The 15,767-nt window shown below is 27.0% G+C and overlaps 1 protein-coding gene and 1 pseudogene across 1 annotated transcript; one reads left to right on the top strand and one right to left on the bottom strand.

The window, feature by feature from the left end:
- Positions 1-1,014: 1,014 nt before the first annotated feature.
- LOC112689323 (RNA-binding protein 42) lies at positions 1,015-3,885 on the bottom strand. Its single transcript, XM_025562970.1, has 6 exons — positions 3,690-3,885; positions 3,479-3,624; positions 2,103-2,253; positions 1,611-1,963; positions 1,319-1,513; positions 1,015-1,244 (listed from the first exon to the last, which is right to left on the bottom strand). The coding sequence occupies exons 1-6, from the start codon at positions 3,737-3,739 to the stop codon at positions 1,114-1,116; spliced, it is 1,026 nt and encodes a 341-aa protein (XP_025418755.1). The 5' UTR covers positions 3,740-3,885; the 3' UTR covers positions 1,015-1,113.
- Positions 3,886-4,014: 129 nt separating this feature from the next.
- LOC112689322 lies at positions 4,015-14,933 on the top strand (annotated as a pseudogene).
- The last annotated feature ends 834 nt before the right edge of the window (positions 14,934-15,767 follow it).

Raw genomic sequence — 15,767 nt, 5'->3', positions numbered from 1 at the left:
TTGTGACATGGAATAAAGAAAGTTAACGATTTTTATTATTTATTTATTTTTAAGCAATTTAGTTTATTATTATTTCATCGCTAAAATAAACTCAAATATTTTGTTATCACATGTAGCACAGTTAACATTTTAAGAATGGCAACCAATATGATTGATTTGAAAAGAGTGATTTGAGAGCTGGTGACCAATCAACCATTCCGTCACATCTACGCTTTCTGAGCTCACTATTATTTTTGGTAATTGTTACTGTTAAACACTATTTGAGATTAATAGCTATAATTTATCAATAATATTTCTTATAAATGAATTCTGTGACCTCTCTGCCCTTACATTTAAATTTTTTCTTGCAAGAATTTAGTTTTAAAATGTATAAAATATAGTAAGTTATGGATGAAACAAATCTACATCACATATGTTGGACTTTGTTCAACTTAAAATATTTAATTTATTCTTATAATAAATATATTTATCTACAGTACAGATGTAAAAAAAAAACTACAATAAGATAATTAATTTTCAAGGAACAGTATTAAAATAAAGTGGAAAAACTTCATATTTGTAACATTATCAAAATGAAGAAAACATTACTTGATGTTTTAACCAAATTAATTAGAAAGTATGAAAAGAGTTAGATGGAAAGTTAGATAGATGAAAACACAGCACTATAAAATATAAAATATAACTATAAAATATATACAACAGAAGCAATATTTTTTTCGATTTTGTTTAGATAGATATCTTTATACTGGTGTGAGGATATGCTTTCTCTCGGTTGAACATATCTAATAAAATCAGACATGGCACTTGATGTACACACACACATCACATTCTGATGACTTGTGGTTCAACTGTCACTTTTGCCGTACACATGTATATATAGCACTTTTTGTTTCAAAACGTTTAATAAGTTTTAAATAAATGATACATACACTTATAGTAAGAAATAAAATAAAATAATTAAAATTACATTTAAATATTTTTAAATACTAAAATCGATATTTACTGTAATTAAACTTAATACAAGATTTTAAGGAAAAATCATAAAATAATAAATTGCTCATGCATCAAGTTTACAGAAAATTTTTACATTTTTTATATGTATATGTCACATTATTATGATGATTGACCTGTTAGTAAACTAATAAGTGCAGCCTTTTCTTTTTCCTTTTTTTTGGTAACTTCTAAACTTCTATTTTTCCACATACTTTTTCGAAGTTTTATTGGTCTACTACCCACATAACGACCTGATAAATATTAAAATCATATACATGAATATTAAATATTTAAAAAACTGTTATTCAAGTGAAAAAAGCAATACCGTTGAGTTCTTTTGTAGCTTTAATAAAATCAGCTGGATCTTTGAATGACACAAAACCAAATCCTCGAGTTTTCATGGTTCGTCGATCACGTACTACACGTGCTTTTTGAAATGATGGATAGCGGCTGAATGTACGAGCTAATAATTCATCAGTAACATCATTACCTAAATCTCCACAAAATAAACGAAAATCGTCTAAAAACAAAAATGTATTAAATCACATAGATGTTTATCACAAATGCTAAAATTGTATAATGATGCAATTTAACAATATTCAGAACAAAATATTTACCTTCATCCCATTCACATAAAGTTTGATCTTCCCACACCTGTCCACCAGAAGTCCGAATAAATTTTTTATTCTTTTTCCCTTTGCTTTTGGCAGATTGGTTTGGGATTGAAGCAGCACATTCAGCAGCAGCAACAGCATTGCCACCAGCTGATACAACAACTGTTTTTGATGTTGCTTTAACAGCTTCTGCCATTTCTTTGCCAGGCAAAACTGTAGGTTGTGATTTCTTTGATTCTTTTTTTAATGGGTTTATGCTAGTTGTCATTTTTAATACATCTTCTGGTTTAATTATAGAATCACTGACAGGTAGTTGAGATGGTTCTGGTTTAGATGAGTAAAGTTTAGGAGCACCACTAAAATGCAAATTAAATTTAAAACATGTATATATATGTGTGTGTGTGTGTGTGTGTGTGTGTTGTGAGCCTCTGGGTAAGTCCAGTGGTCCTATAAAGATATTCTACTGAAACAATATCTAAAGCAAAAGAGTCCTACCTTAGAATCACAGGACCAATTGTTTTGTCCACTTTGACATTATATCTACGTTGAGGTTGCTGTAATAGCATTTGATTATTAGAAAAAGAAGGTCGCATATTGTTGTATCCTTGAGATGACATAGAATTTTGCTGTCCCATAGAATAGTTATCTGAAAAAATATTTATTAATAATATAATATGGGCAATAATTTCAAACTATTTTTAATTTTGAAATACAATGTGCTTAAGCAAAAAAAAAAAAATATTTTAAAACACGAAAAAAATATGTATGGTTTCAAAATTAATCAGGAATCATTTAATTATCATGATGAACATTCATAATTGTAATTTATTTATATATCTTTATATATATATATATATTTATTGTGTCTATCTGTTTTCACTGAATTTCTCTTAAATAAGTGCGAGATCAAATTAGTTTGAGAATGGTTTAGATTCACAATATGATCCAATAAAAATGTTTTTACTAAAACTGGTTTATTGGTTTTTTAGAACCATTTTTAAAAATTACGTGTTTATTGGTTTGTGTCGAATGGACCCTGAAACCACTTAACGGATTTTGATGAAATTTAGTATAGAGATAAATTAAACCTTAGAAAATAATATAGGCAACCTTTTGCTACAAAAAAAAAAATGGAAAGGAAACCATCAGTACACTTGATAAAGCCTGAACAGGCAGTTGTTGCTTAGTTTACTCTATAAAAACAGAAAAAATGGAAAGGAATCCTACTGTCACATATCTCAGTGTGCACCTAGAAAATAGTGAATGTTTTTATTTTACTAGAAATAATATCCAAGAGCGAATATTTTCTCCTCCAAAAACAATACTCACCGTGATTAATTTGCAAGAACTTTTCTGTATATTGAGGTATCTGAGGTATTACACATGGAATACAAAAGGAAAAAAATGGAAACTCTGTATGAGGCTGTATGAGATTAGGGTTATAGTGAGCTTTTTGCTAAACTAGCAGCTAACCGGTTTTGTTAATATTATTCTCTATGTGAATGATTTTGTTCTTTAAAATAATAATTAGAAATAATTAAAAACTAACCCAAGTGAAGTTGGATAAATCAGATAGTATATATCTTATATATATATATACATAGTTTGCTATTTATCATCTATGTTAAATAAACATCTCAATTTCAATTAAAAAATGATTGCTTGATGATAAGGCTTTTGTAATTTTAAGAGAAACACAAAACTTACAAGATTCACTTTCACCTCATCATTATTAAATTATAGATTTGGGAACTCCAAATGTAAAATCAATTGGTACTAATGGAATCGGTATTTTCTAGTACCTAATTATATATTGAAACTAAATAAGACTATTAACTATTACATTTTATATCTGATTATATTATGTTTACCATTATCCATGTATGAATTCATAGAATCACGGTCGGCCTGGTACCCATTGCCAGAACTCACTAGGTGACGATTCATTTGTCCATATGCTTGAGGAGTGCCAGGCGTTCCATCGATGTAGTTGGGTATCCCAATTTCTTCTTCAAATCTAAAAGTAACAGGTACCTCGTTACAGAAATAATGAACAATACGTATGCATTCCAAATAAAATACTTGTTCATTTCGACTTCCATCATACGGAGTTTGTCAAAAGCATCGGCCATGTTTGATGAATTATCTTAAACAACAGCGATAGGTTATAGCAGAAATCAATCAAAAACGATCCAACAAAACGGGTCAACAATTGACGCCAAAGGAAATAATTAAACAGTAGACAGACGAATTACAGTGACGACGATCTCAATCGATGTTCAATGAGATACCACAAGTGATAACGAAAGGCATTATCGGAATTACATTACAGAAGTGGTTATAAACAGATGACGATTAGGTTATAAACATAGAGTAATTACTCTATGGTTATAAAGCACTGTTATTGTTATTTTCTCACATCACTAGTGCTTTCAATATTTTTCACAAGTCGCCCATAGCCCATAAATCAAATCAAATGAATTCTCCCTTAAGGTATGTACAATATTATATTTCACCTATATGGGTATATTATAATTTTTATCAAATAGTACCTTTTGAAGATTTTATAAAAAACATTTTCATGGTACAAGAATTGCATTTTTACCGATATTAATTTACCTTATTCTCTATTTATCAATACAAAATTGTATTCTCATATTTTATACCATACTTGTAGATTCTTAAAAACATAGCTTTCCCATTTAATTAATAATATTTACTGTTATTTTGATAAATTAAAAATTGGTATCATTGATTTCATAATTGTAACCTCAAACTTAAATTTTTAATCTTAATTTATTTATTTTTTAAAATGAAGTTATTCAGATTCATTTTAAAAAGTACATTATCAGTACTGGGTCAGGGGCGTAATTAGGAGGGGGGATTAGGGAGATGGACCCCCCAAAAACTTTTTTTATGTATTTTTTTTTTATTATATTGTGATAGTATGATTATTATCATTATTATTATTATTACGATTGCTATTATTATTATTATTATTATTATTATTATTATTATTATTATTGTTAAAATTTAAATTATTAAAAATTTTATTCTGGTAGGGTGGGAGGGGTTACTGTATGAGGTGTACAGATTTTGCTAAAACCTATAACCCCCCCTCCCCAAACTAAATTCCTAATTACGCCACTGTACTGGGTTAAGGGGTAACAAAGAGGCAGTTGCCCCTGGTGGTAGTTTTAAGAAGAGGAGATAATTTCTTAACAGCGAAAACAAAATATTCTAATGTATTACAATTCTTAGAAAGAATTATTAATCATTGAAAAACGTGTGTAACAAATAATAATAGTTGTATAATATATTGTTTATCGCAGAATTATCAAATGAATGAGCGTTCAGAATATTATTAATTAGACCATATTGAGCTCGAACTGATGGATTTCCTTTTTTGTTTGTATTATCGTATTAGTTTCGAGTGTTTTTTGTATGCCCATACGGCTGTATTATAATTTATAACCATTAGATTATTATTAATTCAAATTTATTTGTATACTACCAAGCAACTGGGAACAAATCTAGTTAAGCGCTCACTCGAATTTTTCATTTTTTTTTTTTTTTTTTGATCCAAGTAAATCGACGTTTTAAAAATTATGGTGCAAATATAAATATGCGGAAATCATTAGTTTTTGAGTTACACAAATTTGAAAATTGGGAATTTTCAATGATATAATAAAGATATAGTTAAATAAATAATCTAATAGTTCAGTGGATAATAATTGATCGTTGAGTACCCCGGGTTCTAATCTTTATTCGCACAAATATTTTTTGCATTTTTTTCCGAAAAATTGGAACTTCGATTTTTAAAATTGTAAGACTTCGCTTGCTACACCTGCCGGCTCTACTCACAAATTCGAGTGCCACTCCGTGGAACTTTTCGGGGGGGGGGGGGATGTGCTTGGCCAAATATCCGGCGTAAAATCGTTTTTTCCGCGATTACTGGCCCATACATAGATGTCTTAGCGTGACGCCACATCCCCTCTACGTTATTTGTGTGCGCGTCAGTATTAAGGTCTTTAAACTGAATAAAATGATTTACTGTTAATATAATCAATATACCAGGCAAAATCCACTCTTTAATTAATACCAGCAACGTTTTTTTTATCTCGTTATTCTACGGGTACTAAAAAACATTTCCCTGTTGTCCGCTCTACTCCACCAAAAACCCATTGCCCCTCTACACGATGGTCCCTATAATATTTTCGTCGACCAAACTTCGACTCGTCGATCTCAACAATTTTTCCAATACCGCCTTCATAATAAATGTATTAAATAATTAAAAGAACATTATTTTTGCTTTTTACAAATTGAAAAAAATATATTACAAATTTTTTTTATGATGTAATATTAATCCATCAAAGACAACTTCCCGATGGAAAGATGCCCAATCAATAAGGGATTGTTGAACAATACAAATTTGTTTTTAATAAAAGAAAGTGACACATTTTCCGTCCAAAGATATGTAAATATTATAATACGATAAATTGAAAGATGTGATTTACCAAAGAACGTGTCTTTCCTTAAAAATTGTTTGAAATCACGCCTCACTTTTTTATTATTATTATTTTTTGTATACCACTTTCTGCACCGCCAAACAAATCCATCAATGATATCTGCATGCGAGCATCATTTAAGAAAATGACAATTTTTGCATTTTAAGGTGTTGTTTTTTGCAATAATAACCCATAATTGTAGTTGTTCAATGGCGGACAAAAATAACGGACCGTCTTCATCACATTCAAATAATTTAAATAATTTTATTATGGACCACATTATTTATTTAATTAATAAAAAAAAACTTGAAAAATATAGGTATAAACACTATACACTTACTGCGTTAGGAATAGTAATGAACCAAAAATAAATAAGTATTATATTTTATCTGGAGTGGGAACAATAATATCTCTTTTTTTAAACCATTTAAAATTTATTATCCTCATACTGGCATTTGTACTACTATCGTTAAAATGGTTAACGATCATCAAAATAACAGAAAGTTACAACTACGAGTACGATATTGAGATAACGAAATGTGTATTCAAGTAGATTAGACAGCTTTAAACGAAAATACCTCTGGATTTGCCATGAAGTATTATTTCTATATTACTATATTATTATATTATAGTATAGGGAAATTTTCTACGTTACCAGACACCCCTTTTTTTTACAGTTTTTTTTCGGAACCCTAGGTAAATCAACACTACCCCAAGTAGGTCATAGGATAAAAAAAGGATTTTGAGTGCACCTCGAGACTGGGTGAGGTCACAGGTTAAACATTTACCTTTTAAGTTGAAATTTGCTCCAATTAAAACATTTAAAACATTAGAAAAAAAGTGCAAAAAATTTCCTAACCGGGAAAGGTTTCAAACTCAGATTCGTAGAGTGTAGCAGGTTACAGTACCAATATATAACAACATAGTAAAGTGAACATTCTTATATTACATTATTTAACATAACTATCAAAAATTAATAAATTTGAAAAAGATATAACTCAAAAACTAAATTCTTCCACTCAATTTTGATTACACCATCGTTCTCAGCGTAAAAAAATATTTCTGTTTAGAAAAAAAAAAAAATGAAAAATTCGAGTGGGTGCTAAACTAGATTCATACCAGCAATTGTTATTATTATTCTATTGTCTATTCAAATGTCCAGTTTCATAGACCATTGTCATAGTCTCATCAACTGTCAAGTTATATTGATTTAAAAACAAATGGGCTTAATATTTCCTTACAGAGGTTTTTCTTTGATCAATATGAGCAGATCTTATTTTAATAATATATGTATATTTAAATAACGCTGTTGTTATTTATATAATTTTTTTTATGATTGGTGTAATGGTACAACCGGTTTGAAATAGGCTCCCAGATAGCATAATCTTTAATCTGGGGCTGTACATTATTATTATTTATATATACATGTACCTATCAGTATTATTAATAAATAATATAATACATTAAATTTGTATTAAATGTATAATATTACCTATAGTTTATAGGGTGTGCTTATTATTGCTATGATATTTAAAATTGTAGGTGTAATTTTTATGATTTATTTGTATGTTTTACATCATCATTTTTTTTGTAAATAATTTACTTTTAGATCAAGTTGTAAAGAAACTGTTATTAGTCCTGGATTCAGTTATCGAATAGTTCAAAGAGCTCGTGATATGAAGTCAACTACACCAAACATGGATTTACAAATTTATCAATACCATTCACATTAGAGTTAGTGTTTGTAGTCATATTACAATATGTTTATATTAAATATTTTTTTTGCTTCATTTAGAATTTTCAATGTATTATTTTAATTTATTTGATTGTTTTAACATTAAAATTTGGTTAGTATATTCTTATTGTTTTTTTTTTTTTTTTTTTTTTTTTTTTATACTTTTATTATTAGACTTAGCTTTTATTTTATTTATTTATACATTATATTATTTATTATAACTATATGTATAATAACAAAGTTATATTTTTTTCTATTAATTCATAGTTCTACCAGTCTCTAATCTTGTATTATTTATATAATATTATATACCCTACTGTGAATTTTATACTTTTTTAGTTTAAAATTAATTATAACTTTACTTTTTATTTTATAACTTGATTTTGTTTTTGTGAGTTATTTATTATTTTCATAATATTAGATTACATTTAATAACCAATTTTTATTATTTTGTAAATATTGTAACTAAATCGGATTAATTTAATTTTTAAATTATTTTGTATTTATAACATTAAGAATTCACCAAAAATGTTATTCGCAAATAACCTCATACCTATCTAACTTATCTCATATAGGAGATATTTATCTTTAATTTTTTACATAATATCTGCAATATTATAGGAATGTAAATTTTTTTACTATTTCATTGTATAATTAAATGTTACTTTATTTCTTAGGAATGGTGTAAATGGAAGCAATACAATCAATGGCAATTATTCAATGAGGGATTCATATGATAAAAAGCGAAAATTGATGGAAACATTGGATAATTTTGGTGTTAGGAAAAGAACTCGCCAAGTGGTAATATATTGAAATATAATATAATGTAATATCAAAATATTATGAAGTTTTATAATACTTATAGTTAGTGTTAAAAATAATACTATTTTTTTAAAGAAAAATGAAAATAAATATGTACATAATGTTGACCTAATGACTAGGCTTAAATAACTAATATATTTTGTTATTCATATTAATATTTATGTTACATAAATACCATTAATATCTTTTTTATATACTTTAATTTGTTCTTCAAAAGATTTATATTTGATTATTAACATTGCACCCTAGCACAGTTATTATAACTATAGTTAGTGATAGCCATCAATAATTTAATATAATTTTAATATAATTTGGTTGAACTGGTTAGCTGAATTGTAGATTGTACAGACATTATTTTACATTAAACTAAATTTATATTTATAGCCTTATGGTTAGAGTATTTATTTTTTTTTTCATACGTTATATTTTATATTATTTATTAAAATGTAATTGAATACAATTAGTATGAATTCAATATGTAATCAAATTAAATTTTTCATGTATATTACAATGTAATTAATTGTTGTGACCCTCGGTTATCTTCATGAGTTACTACAATCTTTTTTTGGTTTGTCTCCATGTCAACGGTTTAAACCAGTCAGTACCTGTTCCTCATATTGTTTTAAAATAAATTAAATCAATATACACTTATGAGAATTTATTAATATACCTTTATTGAGATAAAATATGTACTATATTTGATTATGTACAGAACTCCACTGACTGTTGTGCTGCTAACACTAACACAGCTGTTGTCAAGCTACGTTATTGCTTAGTTAGCAATAGTTGCGACATGTGAAGGGTTCACAACATAATAATACTTTATTTAAAAGTAATTCTTCTAAAAGTAAATTATTCATAATGTATGTTGCGTTTTATAATATTTAATTTCCAAACTATTTACTTATATTTTATGTAATATATTTTGATTTTATAGAGCAGTGGTCATGCATTTGTTGATCGACGTCGAAAAACAATAACTGAATCTAATACTCCTAATCATTTAACCGTTATAAATGGACATAATCATAGATCAACTCAACCAATGTCAATAATTATGAACTCTAAAAATATCAACATAGACATCAACAAGTAAGACATAGTTTATTAATAAAATGTTTGCAATCATAAATTGAATATTAGCTTTTTTTGAAATTTTAAGTGCTAGATATTTAAATTTTGAACAGTCCAATAGTAATTAACATTACAAATATAATAATACTCCAGAGAAAATCAATTATTTGTTTACATAAACTATTTATTTATATATTTCTTTAGGTGTATTAATAATTTACTAATTTTTGATTTATTTTAATACCTTATTAGTAATTTATTATTTTAATTAAATAAAAAAAATTATCTTATTACTGATTCGATTGTAAATTTATAATAATGTTAATATGGTCTATGATAGTACATTTTTCATTTATCTTTACTTTACTATAGTTTAATGTCTTATTAATCTGACTGTTATTTTTTTTTAATAATTTGTAAAATTTTATTAAAACTAAAAGACATGGAGATTTTGGAACAAATATGTGTCATTCACGAAAGAAACCTAAAACTCGTAACAATGAAATATTGAGCTCCTATAGCTCTAGCAAGTTCTTACTTAAGTCTGGTCAGAAAAGACCTTATCCGAGAGGTAATTATTTTTATTTAAATATTATATGGGTTTGTAATATTCACATGAATTATAAGGAAAGACTATATTTTATAAATATATGTCAAATTTGTGTAGTATTTATTAGGCTTCAAAATTATATTTTTACTTTATTATTTAATTTTAAAATTATCTTTATCTAAGTCTTACTTAATTATTAATTTTTTATTTTAACAATATTTAATATCAGTAAATGCCTTTTTTAATATTTGTTGTTAGTAATTATACCATCCAATTAAATTTTTGTTGTATCAATTTAACCGTGTTTATCTATTATTTGTATTGCATTAGATATAATATTTGTCTTCAAATAATTGTAAGAGAAACAAATGAGCATCTAAAAAGTTTTTGAAACAATAAATCAGAATAAAGTTAAAAATAATCTATAATTACATATATTTATTTTATTAGATCACGAAGATAACTCACCAAATCGTAAACACTGTAAAAGCTGTACATGTTGTGGATCTACTGTGCTACTCGAAAATGATCAAAATAAACTTAATAAAAGTGACAAAACAACAGAAACAGACCTATCCGATGACTTAATAACAGTTGTAGCCAGTCGAATATTTAACAGAAGTGGGAAAACACAGGTTGTGAAGAAAATAACTATAAAAACTATACTTGATGAAGTATTTGACTATGTTGATCCTGTACCATATACTAGTATTGATAAGCTCAAAGAAAAAAAGAAAAATGCTGAAAAAACAACACCCAAACTGAATGAAATACAGCCAGCAATTACTACTAATTTATTTAGTGTACCTGTTTCAAGTATTACATTAGTCACAACATCTTCAACACAATCTATGTCTGAAATGTTTGGTCATAATCTGTCTGAAATTACACCAAAAGTAAATGAAGAAAATAAAATTAACACACCGTGTTACAGTTTAATTTTGAAAGTCCAACAACTTCTGCTGTATCATCAGTAGAAACGAATAATAAACAATAATAATAAATTGAATATTGAACAATTCGGTACAAAGGCCTATCAATAACCTAAATTACAATTTCAATCGCCAGAGAAAAATGAAAATACTAATGATAAATCTCCAACTGAAGGACAAAAAGATTCTAAGAGTGATAAAAATGTACCATCTTTCCTGTTTACTATTCCAACATCAACTCCTGGTAGATCTGTTGTAAATTCATCTACAACTAATAATCTTTCTAAAATAAATGAAAACAATTTGCCTACAGCAGGTTTTGATAGTTCAATTGAAAATTCTTCAAAGAAAAATAAGTTTTACTTTTGGAAGTAATGAAAAACATTCAACACTTGTAATGCAATTTGGTGCACCAAAAGTTGATGACAAACAATCAACACCAGTAATGCAATTTGGTTCTCTAAAAGCCGATGAAAAACAGTCAACACCAGTAATGCAATTTGGTATACCCAAAGTAGATGACAAACAATTAACACCTGTATTGCAGTTTAGAACTACTAAAGATGCAATAAATCCAATTTCTACTTCATTATTTTTATTTGGAAATAATCAAAAATCAATTGATAATTCAAAAACTACTGATTCTATTAAATTTCAATTTGGTTCATCTAAACCTGAAACTACATCTTCAACAGAATTAAAAAAATGTAGTATTTGTGTCAAATAACTTACAAAATCAAAATCTTTTTAATTTTGGAAAAACTGACAGTAATATATTATCACTGACTATTAGTAACCCTCCTAAATATGATAGTACTAGCAGAAAGTCGTCTCAAAAATTACAATTTGGTGCATTGCCTACACCAGTGTTAGAAACATCAAATTCTGATCAATCAAAGCCTCCTCAGTTTACTAATACTGTTAGCCAATCTATTGACAGTCAAGGACCTAAATTAATTTTTGGAAGTCAAACTACTGAAAATAAATCTACAACATCGACTTCTAGCATGCTTTTTCTTAATAACACAGCTAATGGTGTATTTCAATTTAATAGTTCTAGTACAAAATTTAATGACAAACCTTCTGAAGCACCAACTAATTAATTTCAATTTTCTTCAGTTAAAACTGCTCCTACTTTTGGTGCTTCTGCTTCACAAGATAAGAAAGCACTTCAGTTTAGTGTTCCAAAATCAGAAGACTCTAAAACACAATTTTCAACTCCAACATTTTGGTCACAAAATTTAAATATTGCTCTTTTTAAATTTGGAAGTAACGATAAACCAGCATCTTTTGGAAATACATTCCCTGCCTTGAATCAACCATTACAATTTAAAAATAATACTGAAAAACCAGTTGAACCATTTAAATTTGGAAGTGCTGCCCCAGCTAGTAATGCATTTCAATTTAGTGCTAACCAGAATGTTAGTGGTCCTGTGAAATTTGGTCAAACTTCAAATACGTTTTCTACAACAACATTTAGTGGTTTTGGCAGTTCAGTACCTCCACAAATTACGTCATTTGGTAATGTTCAACCATCATAACCCTCGCCATTTGGCAACATGACTTCTCCTAATGCAGCTCCCACATTTGGTAGTGCAGCATCACCACCTTCATCTAATACATTTGGAACAAATCAAGGTTTTCAATTTGGAAGTACAAACAATATTCCTAATAACTCATTGACTTTTGCCTTTGGCGGTATTCAACAACCTCAAAAATCAGAAGGAACTTTCAATTTTAATGCTGCTTCACCCTCAGTTGTTTCTCCTTTTCAATTTTGTCAAACACCATCAGCATTGTCAACACCACAATTTGGAGGAACACAAACCCAAGGTATTAGTTGTTAAGTATTTATATTGTTTTGTACATATTTGACCTTAATGAAATATTTTAATCTTTATAATATATATATAATAGGGGTCTCAAACGATATATTTTTAAATATCGATATCAAATTGATATAGCCAATATTTTATCACAGCATTAAAATATTGACATATTAAAAAATCGATATATGGATAAATCGAAAAACCAATTTAGTATTTAGTATTTTCTAATTATTTATAAATAGTACATACCTAGGTATATATCAAAAATTCAACATATTGGTATCAATAATTTATCAAAAATATAACATGTAATAAAAAAAAAAGTAGAAATCAATTTTTTTAATTTTATTATTTAAAAATTATAAATATTACAAACATGAATATAAAGTAAATCAATTAAAATACAAAAATCTACCATGTTCTTTGGTATGATTTATTCTGTGTGAATTTTATTTTTATTTTTTTCTACGTCTTTATATGACATATCTGTGCTCTATGAACATATTAAAAATTAAAAAAAGTGGGTTTACAGAATATGTGAATATTAATAAAATAAGAATTTCTAATGAGCTACTTACAATGACGTAATATTAGGTCCGATCGACCAATACATTGTAAATAAAAACAATAAATATTAAATATTATATTTTATAGTTTTATACCTTAAACAGTGATCGCATATGTAACATATGCGTGCGAGTCAAAGAGTACCTAATCCCCAATGCATTTACACTCACTTATGAATAACAATAATTATTAATTAATAATAATTAATTTACTATAAGTACTAATTCTAATACACTGCATAATGCATTGAATCATGGAATTACCTACACACAAATCCTTAATAAATGCCCCATTCCTCGTTAAGTGATTTTTTTCTATATACCTAAATTACGATATTTATTTAGATATCAATATTTTCAATATCGATAAAAAGATTTTGATTTAGATATCGATAAATTGATTTTAATTTCGATATCGATATTAAATATATCATATTTGTATTTGATATTAATATCGAAAATAGTTTTAAAAAAAAAAATCTAATGATATCGATATTATATCGAAATATCGAAATTGTTTGAGAACTCTTACATATAATATCTAATAGTTATAATTATATTATTTCCTTTTTAGGATCATTTAATTTTGGATCACCTCAAATAACTGCAACTGGTATGTTTAATATAATTAATATCATGAACGATACTAGCATTAAATTAATACATTTTTAATTTCATTTTTGTATATGTTTAATTAAGTTATGCCAGGATCTAGCCAACCATTATTTTCAATGGGAACAGCTCCTGGTGGTGAAAGACGTAAAGCTAAAGCAGTTAGAAGACGACAATAATTAAATATGAACTAACTTTTTAATTTTTAAAATACTTATATTTTACCTATGTAAATGTATATTTTGGACCAACTCAACCTAACTAGTCATGTTCTGTACAAAAAAAAAAATATCGATAGTATCAATATCAAAACTTAATTTCTTGACAACGATTTATTTTTAAATAAATATCAATATTTGATATTTGATAACAAAAAAAAAAAATGTGTATATTAGGTTTATAAGTATAATATATTAAATCACCCTTCCAATAATACAGATCTAAATGTGACTGAAGCATATAGATAGGTACGCCTCTCTTTTTTACCGATAAAGAACTGGATAGTAATGGGTAGATCACATGTAAGTGGTAGATCGCATGCTACACTGGCACCAATTAATTTATCTAATATCTGCAATGTGTATGCTGATTAAGTCCAATGGGTGTTATTAAAAAATTAATTACAGGCGACAACAATTGAATGGCGATTTGTTAAATTTTCTATGTAACTGTAACATTTTAAATATATATTATGTACTATATAATAATGTTATTTGATATGTTAATTCATTTTATTTAAAAATATAAATTATTAATTACCTTAATACCTAATATATATTTTAGTAAAGCTTATATTATGAATACAGCATAGGCGTGCACACGGTGGGTACCGGGTGTGTCCGGACACCCCTCGAAATGTTGTAAATAGGGCCCTGCGATTTAGGTCTATAAGTAATGGGCCTGTATTATAAGTGATATTGCTCAAATGAAATGTAATCTACTCTAGAATATCTGGTAATAGATAAATGGTGTTTCGTAATGGACAAACTAAAACTATACGTTCTGAATTCTCGTGAGAATACTTATTTTGATGTTACAACAGCTACATTTGACTACAAAGGTACAAATCATAAATAATTGAAGCTATCTGAGAAGAATACACAATGTTTAAGGAAAATATATTGATTGAGACTATTTATATATATATCGAATATATCGCACAATATCAAATAGAAACATAAAGTTACGTTTATTTAATCGTTTATCAAATGTACCTACCAAGGGCATATTTGAAGGGGGCATTCGCCTCCCCTCCATGGCGTATATTTTTTTGAATATAATACATTGATTTATTTAAAAAATGTATTATATAAACAATTAAGAATATAAATTACTAGTCTATCATTATATATATAATAATAAATTCAATAATATGTCAATTTGATCACGGGTATCAATTTTTGTTTATCTTCTTATAACATTTTTTTGGTTGTAGAACAAATAGTGGTATTATTTTCTACACTGTGTAGGCTGCACTGGTATTTTTTTGTTAGGTTACGTCACGAACTTAAGCAGAAGATGCAAATAGTAAA

The sequence above is a fragment of the Sipha flava genome, unplaced genomic scaffold (assembly GCF_003268045.1).
Source record: "Sipha flava isolate LNK unplaced genomic scaffold, YSA_version1 43_pilon_pilon, whole genome shotgun sequence".
Classification (NCBI taxonomy): Eukaryota; Metazoa; Arthropoda; class Insecta; order Hemiptera; family Aphididae; genus Sipha; species Sipha flava.
This window is presented reverse-complemented; position numbering and strand designations above follow the sequence as displayed.

Excerpts from the sequence above, each read along its gene's own strand:
- LOC112689323 (XM_025562970.1), bottom strand. The coding sequence starts at position 3,739 with ATGGCCGATGCTTTTGACAAACTCCGTATGATGGAAGTCGAAATGAAC. Across the intron at positions 3,625-3,689 it reads ATGGAAGTCGAAATGAACAA|ATTTGAAGAAGAAATTGGGA; the intron begins GTATTTTATTTG and ends TGTTACTTTTAG. Across the intron at positions 1,514-1,610 it reads TTTATGTGAATGGGATGAAG|ACGATTTTCGTTTATTTTGT; the intron begins GTAAATATTTTG and ends TTTTGTTTTTAG.